General features: G+C 36.5%; 1 protein-coding gene across 1 annotated transcript; it reads left to right on the forward strand.

Annotated features, from left to right (window-relative positions):
• The first annotated feature begins 2,081 nt into the window (after nucleotides 1-2,081).
• LOC108319767 (uncharacterized) lies at nucleotides 2,082-2,984 on the forward strand. The gene has a single exon (XM_017551008.1). It carries the CDS (start codon nucleotides 2,082-2,084, stop codon nucleotides 2,982-2,984), a length of 903 nt encoding a protein of 300 aa, XP_017406497.1.
• The last annotated feature ends 6,905 nt before the right edge of the window (nucleotides 2,985-9,889 follow it).

Below are 9,889 nucleotides of genomic sequence, written 5' to 3' on the forward strand. Positions count from 1 at the left end.
ACATCTCAAAAGTTTTTTCTTCCTTCTTTATAAATCACAGTAATTTCATCTCATCCAATACACCATTTGAACCCAATTGAGCCAAATTTACCAGTCTTTGCAATCCAACACTCTAGTAATTCAGGTTTTCATACATGCAAATATGCGATCAAATTATCTAGAGACAACATACAATTCCTGAAACCAGCCAATTCAATCATACATCATATTCAATGAAATCAAATCACAATTTTATCAAGTTATCTATATCAAGGTACAATATATTTTTAAATAGCTAACTTCCCTTACCTGTTTAAAAGCAAACATAGTTCCTTTAGCTTTATTCACCTAACACAAATAAAAGGAAAGCTTAGATCAAAGATCTTATAATACCCTAATGACTCTAATTGAACAGAGATTCATCAAGAGCTCTTCAACCATGCAACTCCATACCCTACACATGCAAGCCAAAGATCAAACGACTGTATATTTGGAGGGTCGTGCTTGAAGTAATGGGAGGAGAGAGAGAAAGTTTCTTAATGCATGGTTGCGTGAGAAAAAGTGGTTTGGAGAGAGAGAAAATAAAAACATGAATATTTGGCCTCCTTTTACGTAACAAAAGATAGTTTTAGGATAGTAACAAATTTAAGGAGAGGATTTTGAAACACATTCTTTTAGGTTAAGTGGGAGAGAAAAAAGGGACACTTCGACGATAGCCGTAGGAGAGAGAAGCACAAACCCTAGTGAATTGCTGTGAAACCGTAGAGCAAGAAGAGTGCACTAACGAAAAGATGAAGATCTTCTTAAGGATTTACAAGCAATTAAAAAACCTCTGGAGTCCAGGTAAGGGGAGCAAACTAATAATGTTGTAGTTGTTGGGGTTTTCATGGGTTGGATGATGTCCTTAAGGAGTGTTTAATGTTGTTATTGATTCACAAACTTGTGGAAAATGAATGATATAACATGTATGAGGGAAACTCTTCACATGTGGGTTTGGGTACAGTAATTTTCCTTTGATCCCTGTGTTATGTTTCTGATTGTTTTTGGTGATAATTTTGTTGTATTTAAAAGTTGTGGTCTAGTGTATAAGGGTTCCCGACGAGACTAGTAGCACCGTGAGGCCTTATACAATTTCTCGGTGCCTTGGGGTGCCACTACTCTATCTTGGGTAGATAGTACTGCGATGAGGGTGAGAGGCCGAGAGATCATCCAGCGGAGTTCCGAGGAGGTTGAGTGTTTGAGGGTATGTTGTTGTGATGCATGTGATAGAGACTTTTTACATTACCGATCGTCCTTAACGCTCGTCATCACTGATCGGCTCTACTCTCGGACGATCGGTTTGATAGTAATCCTTTTCATTACCGATCGTCCTTACCGATCGTCACCACTGATCGGTAAGGACTCTCGGACAATCGGTTGTACCGTTCGTCAGGTTCTGTTAACTTCTCGCTATTGTTCCTATTGTCTTCTCACTACCGATCGTCTCTACTCTCGGACGATCGGTCGTACCGATCGACAGGTTCTGTTGTCTTCTCACTGTCGATCGTCTCTACTCTCGGACGATCGGTCGTACCGATCGACAGGTTCTATTGTCTTCTCACTGTCGATCGTCTCTACTCTCGGATGATCGGTCGTACCGTTCGACGGTTCAGTTGTCTTCTCACTATCGATCGTCTCCACTCTAGGACGATCGGTCTAGGAAGCTGCTCGGTCTGCGTTTTACTTTTCTTAGTTGTTTCTTTATTTTTCTGTATAAATACTTTGCTTTGTTGTAATTTCTGCAACTTTTCAATACAATTCATTTTCAGTTTGTTCTTTCTGGTTTTCTCTTTCTCGTTTCTCTGATCTCTTACATGGTATCAGTAGACAAATACTTTTCTGTTCTATTCTCATGGCTTTCTCCAATTCCACCACCGATTATCTTTCTAACCTTGTTAATCCTCTGTTTCTCCATCCCGGTGAGAACCCAACTCTTTTTCTTGTCACTCCTCCCCTTTCTGACAACAACTATCAACAATGGCGGCATGATATGCTCGTTTCTCTTGAAACCAAGAATAAAGAAAAATTCGTTCTTGGTACTGTTTCTTGCCCTCCTGCTGATGATGTCCTTCACAAAGCCTGAAACGCTGCAACAAGATGGTGATTTCATGGCTGACGCAATCCATGACGCTTCCATAAAACAATCTGTTATGTGGATGGAATCTGCCTACGAGATTTGGACTGATCTCCTTCAACGTTTTTCTCATGGTGATAAGTTTCGTATTGTTGATCTTCAAGAAGCTCTTCACTCTTGCAAACAAGGTGATTCCACTGTATCTCAGTATTATACTCTTCAAATAATTTGGAAAGAGCTTTCTCTGTATCAAACCATTCTTGTTTGTACCTATCATTCTCCTTGCAATTGTGGATTATTGATCAAGATTCAACAAGATTGTAGTGATGATTCTGTAATCAAGTTTCTACGTGGGTTAAACGATGAATTCTCTTCTGTACGTTCTCAAATCATGCTAATGGAACCCATGCCGACTCTTACCAAAACTTTTTCTTTGATCCTTCAACAAGAACACGAATTTCACAATTCTTCCTCACAAATTCCACAAGATTCCATGGCCAATTTCAATTCTCACGATCCTCAGTACAAGCCTTATAAGACCGATCGTCCTGGTGTTTTTTCTGGTCGTGGACAAGGACGCATTCCTAAATTTGGTGGTCGTTCCAAATACTGCGATCATTGCAAAAGAACCAATCATACTTCTGATAATTGCTGGATCAAATATGGCCTTCCTCAAGGTTATAAACCCATCATCAAACCTAATTCTGCCATCTCCAATCCTTCTACCAACCTGACTGATGGTGTTTCACACACCTCCACTGATTCTTCTGCTGATAAAACTCAAATTCAATGCACTTTTTCTCAAGATCAGTATGACGCCATTCTTGGTTTATTGAAACAGTCTCAATCTCCTACCACTAGGGAGGCCAGTGTTAATCAATGCACTCCATAGTCATCAGGTTCTTTTTCTTCACTTAATTTTTCTTCTTGGATTATCGATAGTGGCGCTACTGATCATATATGTTCTTCAAAATTTCTTTTTCATTCTTTACATCCCATAACTCCTATTTCGATACGTTTACCAAATCACAGTTTTGTTACTGCTAAATTTTCTGGCACTGTCATTTTAGGCAATTTGATTTTGCATAATACTATTTTTGTTCCCAATTTCTCTGTTCATCTTATTTCTATTTCTAAACTGTTACATTCCAATAATTTCCTCATTGTTTTTCATCAAAATAGTTGTCTCATTGTGCAGATGGATACTTACCGGACGATTGGAGTAGCTAAGAAATACAAGTGCCTTTTTTATCTTCTTAGTAATAATCCAACAATTACTTCTGAATTAAAAATTTTTCATTCTGCTTTTCATAATAGTTCTAGTGATTCTTGTAATCTATGGCACATGAAACTTGGACATCCTTCAAATAAAGTTTTTCAAACTTTAGCTTCTCAATATACTGATATTTCCTTTCAATCTATTGATGATTGTGATGCTTGTGCTTTTGCTAAACAAAAACGTCTTCAATTTTCTGTTAGCAAAACTAAATCTCCTTGTTTCTTTCATCTCATTCATGTTGACATTTGGGGCCCTCTTTCTATTTCTTCTATTGATGGATACAAATATTTTTTAACTATTGTTGATGATTATAGTCGTTTCACATGGATTCTTCTTTTGAAACACAAATATGATGTTAAAACCTTACTTCCAAAATTTATTCTTTTAACTGAAAACCAGTTTTCCTGTACACTTAAAATTCTAAGATCTGACAATGGCAAAGAATTTCTTCTTAATGATTTTTATTCTACTAAAGGTATTTTTCATGAAACTACTTGTGTTGCTACTCCTCAACAAAATGGCATTGTTGAAAGGAAACATCAACATATTCTCAATGTTTGTCGTTCTCTCCTTTTTCAATCTAAAGTTCCTAACATTTTTTGGTCTTATGCTATAAAACTTGCCATTCACATTATTAATAGACTTCCAACACCTTTTCTTCACAATAAATCTCCTTATGAATTAGTTTATTCTATCAAACCTGATTTTTCAAATCTGAAAGTTTTTGGATGCTTATCATACTCCAGCTCTGCTATTGCAGGACGTACAAAACTTGATTCCAGAAGTACTAAATGCATTTTTCTTGGATACAAATCTGGAACCAAAGGGTTTGTGCTGTATGATTTGCATTCACATTCTACTATCCTTTCACGAAATGTCATTTTTCATGAATATATTTTTCCCTATAAAAATTGTTTAACTTCATCTTCCTCTCCTACACATGATGATAATTTTGAGGTTATTTTCTTTGATTTTCCTACTGTTCTACCTATTTCCACTGCTCCAAATTATTCTCCTAGTAACATTTCTCATCCTACTTCTGATAGTATCATTATTCCCACTGTTGAACAAAGAATTTCTCTTAGAAACAAAACTCGACCTAAATATCTAGATCATTACTACTATGGTACTACTTCTGGCATTCAACCAACCCATACTACCCCGTATCCCATGCATTTGTTTCTTTCTTATAATAATTGTTCCTCTAACCACACTTCTTTTTGTCATAATATTTCTGCTCAAGTTGAACCTTTTTCTTTTAAAGAAGCTAACAAGTTTGAATGTTGGCAACATGCTATGAATTCTGAACTTGCTGCTCTTGAAAGAAATCAAACATGGACTTTGGTGAATCTTCTTACTGGTAAGAAACCTATCAGTTGTCGTTGGGTATATCGTATCAAGCATAAGCCAGATGGCTCTATTGACAGATATAAAGCTCGTTTAGTGGCAAGAGGTTTCACTCAAACTGAAGGATTGGATTACTTTGAAACTTTCTCACCTGTTGTTAAAATCACCACGGTTCGGCTCGTTCTTGCTCTTGATGCCATCAATAAATGGTTTCTTCATCAATTGGATGTCGACAATGCTTTTCTTCATGGTGATTTATCTGAAGAAATATACATGAAGCCTCCTCCTGGTCTCTGTTCATCTACTCCTAATCTCGTCTGCAAACTTCAAAAGTCTCTTTATGGTTTAAAACAAGCTAGCAGAAACTGGAATCATAAACTCACATCTGAGTTGTTTTCTCTTGGTTTTAAACAAAGCTTTGCCGACCACTCTCTTTTTATCAAACATTCTCCTTCTACTATCACTATTATTCTGGTATATGTTGACGATATACTTCTTTCTGGAAATAATCTGTCTGAAATTACCACTGTCAAAGATCATCTACACAGCAAGTTTCACATTAAAAATCTTGGAGATCTCAAATTTTTTCTGGGCTTTGAAATTGCTAGATCTCAAGCTGGGATATGTATTAATCAAAGAAAATATTGTCTTGAATTAATTTTTGAAGCTGGTATGTTAGGCTGTAAACCTGCTTCTACCCTTGCTGATCCTTCTATCAAACTTCATGCTGATGACGGCCCTCTTCTTACTGATCCTTCTTCTTATCGGCGTCTCATTGGTCATCTTCTTACTTTTGCCTTACAACAACTTAGTCAGTTTATCTCCAATCCTCGCCAACCTCACATGCAACAAGCCATGAGGATTATTAGATACTTACAGAATGCTCCTGGTTCTGGTCTATTATATGCCACAAATAACTCCTTCTTCATTCATGCATATTCTGACTCTGATTGGGCTACCTTTGCTACCACTAGAAGATCCATCTCTGGTTTTTGCGTTTTTCTTGGAACTGCTCTTATCTCCTGGAAATCAAAGAAACAAACTACCGTTTCAAAGTCTTCTTCTGAAGCCGAATACAGGTCTTTAGCTTCCTTAACTTGTGAATTACAATGGCTGCAACATCTTTTAAAAGATTTGCATATACCGTGTCCGACCCCTTATTCTGTTTACTGTGACAACAATTTTGCTATCCACATTGCCAAAAATCGCACCTTTCATGAAAGAACCAAGCATATTGATATAGACTGTCACGTTACTAGACAAAAGCTTCAAGATGGTCTCATCAAACTTCTTCATGTTTCTTCTACCAATCAAGTTGCAGATGTTTTCACCAAATCTCTCTATCCTTCGCCTTTTAATACTGTTACTTCCAAGCTAAACATGCATAATATCCATGTTCATCTTGAGGGAGGGTGATAGAGACTTTTTACATTACCGATCATCCTTAACGCTCGTCATCACTGATCGGCTCTATTGTCGGACGATCGGTTTGATAATAATCCTTTTCATTATCGATCGTCCTTACCGATCATCACCACGGATCGGTAAGGACTCTCGGACGATCGGCTGTACCGTTCGTCAGGTTCTGTTAACTTCTCGCTACTGTTCCTGTTGTCTTCTCACTACCGATCATCTCTACTCTCGGACGATCGGTCGTACCGTTCGACAGGTTCAGTTGTCTTCTCACTACCGATCATCTCCACTCTAGGACGATCGGTCTAGGAAGCTGCTCGGTCTGCATTTTACTTTTCTTAGTTGTTTCTTTATTTTTCTGTATAAATACTTTGCTTTGTTGTAATTTCTGCAACTTTTCAATACAATTCATTTTCAGTTTTTTCTTTCTGGTTTTCTCTTTCTCGTTTCTCTGATCTCTTACAGCATGTGAGAAGAGGAAAGAAGTAGCGAGGTTAGATGATGGTTGCTGGTTGTAGTGCATGAATGTGGCTACGGAGAGTTGTTGGGGTTTAAGCGAGAAAATGGTTATGGATTTTCTTCTTGTTTGGGAAATTCGTGAGTGGCTATATGTGTACAAAATGTAGGTTGTCTATAAACCAATATTAGTGGTGTGTATAACGAGTTTGGACATTGTGTTATGAATGTGGAAGATAGAGTGAAGACCGTGGAAAGTGGCATGTAGGAAGTAATATAAGTTGTGTTGTTTTAAAGAGAAAAGTTAGAAGAAGGGCGCCTCTGAATTTTATGTGTGTTTATTTGTGTTTTACCTAAAGTATAAGATTGTTTATTTCTTGTGAGGTTGGGTTTGTCTTTTTGATGCCCGATGAAGCTCCTAGAATAGTGGTGGGAGTAGCACTGGTACTTTGCCCGGTGAAGCTCTCTGAGAATAGAGTGGTGGGAGGTGTATACTTGTCCGATGAAGCCCAAGAGGATGGTGGAAAGCATATACTTGCCCGGGGAAGCTCTAAGAGAGTGGTGGGAAGTGGTGTACTTGCCGGTGAAGCCTTCTAGAGAGTGGTGGGAGATGTCATTATGTAATGGTGTGGTAAAGTGTACTGGCCCGGTGAAGCTCTTTAAGAGAGTGGTGGGAGATGACACTCGACCTTATGTTGTATATGAGTAACCGGTGGTGATTCAATGTATCGTGAATGATTTCAAATAAATTGTGGTATGGGTTGGTGAATGATCGAGGGAGTCGGGGTGTGAATTGGTTACTTTGACGAAATCATTTTGTGGTTATATGCTGGTCACTTAAAATTCTGGTAGTACGGATGTTAATGATTTAATGTGTTGTCATGTGAAGATGTGTGTAAGTGAATGATGATATGTACTATTCTATAATCTTATTCTAAGTTGATGTTAATGCTTATGTATGTTTATATGACTTGTTTATGTTAGCTCACCCTTGCGTGTTGTGGTTGTGGTTTCCACCTGCAATGATCGTACTTGTACGTGTTGTTACAGATGTAGCTAAAGCGAAGTTGAGCGGCGAGATACATGGGAGAACTATGGGGTTTTAATTTTTATATTAATAGTTTTGCAATGAGATTATATAAATGCTTTATAGTTACATTTGATTTATGAATTTTTCCCAAATTTGGTTATAATAAATAGAAGTTTTTATTTAAGCTGTATTTCGAAATAGTATCAGAGTTAAATTTTTAAAAGTTTTTGTAAACCCGTGACATCCCAAAATTTGGGGTGTTACACTTTTGGTACAACTTTTGATAACCTGTTCACTCTGTCTTTCTCCAACATTCATTTTGATATGTATGAGCTAAGATTGATGAACATTTGTGGCAAATGTCCTGCATAAGATTAAAACATGTATAACATATATGTCCTATTTAGTGTTTTTGAATGTTTTTTATCAATTGTTTAGGATTCTATGTTTTCTAATGTTTTTGTGTTTGTGAGATTAACTTATATCGTTTAGTCTGTAAGAGACTTCTTGGTTGGCATTTTATTTATTGATTTCATGATTTGTTTTGACATGGTTAATGTATCATTATTTTCTAAAGGAGGAACATTCCATGAATGTCTTTCCTGTCACCTACTACTAATCTGATTGGATTGTTGATGTACAATCCACTCATCAGATATCACTTTGTTGTTTTTGAATGTTGAACATTTAATGTCATTTAATGCTTGCTCAGAACAATAAAGTGATTTTTGATTTTCTACCATATCATTTGACAATTAAGCTTTTCTTTTAAAGATACCAAGCGTTGAGTAAGACTTCATCTTTGGACGAAGTATTGTTTAAGTTCATGCTATCATTCAGGCAAGTAAACTCTTTTTTTTTATCTTTGTCTCTTCTTTAGACTCATAGCGTTTAGCTTTGTTAAAAAAGAATGGCTCAATTTCTCACACCAAGAGGGGGGAGGGTGAATTGGTGAAGTATAAAATTTAAAACTTTCAAAATCCTTTTCACCAAAAGTGATGCCTTTATAACTTTCTTGAAACGCAAGGTAAAAGACTTGTTTATGCAGTGAAAATTAAATCGATTGAGTAAAATAAGAAGTCGACTGAATAAAAGAGTGTAGGGATAGAAAGATCAAACACTGAGTGTTTATACTGGTTCGGCCAAGCTTACATCCAATGTCCTTCCAACCACAGAAAGCCAATGCACTATAATGATCAAGGTTTTTACAACAAGGCTTTTATAGCGACCTCACGTCAAAAATATAAAACACCTCTCTAACCCTCTAATCAAAATATAGACAGTATACAAACAAACTAGCAGCAAGAATCCCTTCTCCTGCAATCTAAACCCTTTGAGCCACCCTCAAAGTCAAGAACGCAGCACATTCTTCTTCCTATAATCACAACAGGGAACCTCAGTCCAATCTTCACAAGATTGTAGCCTCTAATGTCTCAGTTACCCCCAATGTGCAGATACGATCAGCCTTTTATGTGCAATTAACTTGCTCTTCAAGAATCCACAAGCAGATGATCACCACGGTCACTTCTTGTTTCTTGAAGCTCTTTCTTTCTTTCTGTAAGAATACACTTTCTGCAAAAGATATCACAAACTGTTAGATTCACAAAAGTTCTTACTGAAATCAAATTCGCGTCAATTTATAGCTAAACACAACTCTGACGCATTTTAATCAACTAAGCTACTAATACAGTCGAATATAGCAATTCTGTTATTGCAGTTAGCAGCAATCAATGCAGTTAATTGAATGTACAATTAATGCAGTAGAATTTGATTTAATGTTTGGTCAACATATTTAAAAATATAGCCGTTGTGACAGTTATATCAAGCATTAACAGTTATTCAAAACATAACAAACTTAGTCGAATGCAATACGCATGTAATCGACTTTATAACAGAGTAAAACAGTTTTGAAAACATTTCTCTTTGAAAAAACTCTCACAACACACTTGAAAAATTTTGTGCAAAGACACGAGTTTTAATCGACTCACCCCATAATGAAATCGACTTAAAACTGTTGTTTTGCCACACAATTTAAGTTCAACAAAAGTTCTTGTGGTTTTTCTTTTCCATAAACATGTGTCATGCATTCATGTATAAAATCACATATATAATACAGTGAAATGCAATGAACAACATAAACAACACAATCATGTTCTCAAAAACACATATAACATGTAAGCATAGAACATGTAACATCAACTACATGTGTGTTATTAATTATGTGTTGTCATCATAAAAAACTCATATATCACTGAGATTGTGGGTTCAACTA

This window comes from Vigna angularis, chromosome 6 (assembly GCF_016808095.1).
Source record: "Vigna angularis cultivar LongXiaoDou No.4 chromosome 6, ASM1680809v1, whole genome shotgun sequence".
In the NCBI taxonomy this organism is placed as follows: Eukaryota; Viridiplantae; Streptophyta; class Magnoliopsida; order Fabales; family Fabaceae; genus Vigna; species Vigna angularis.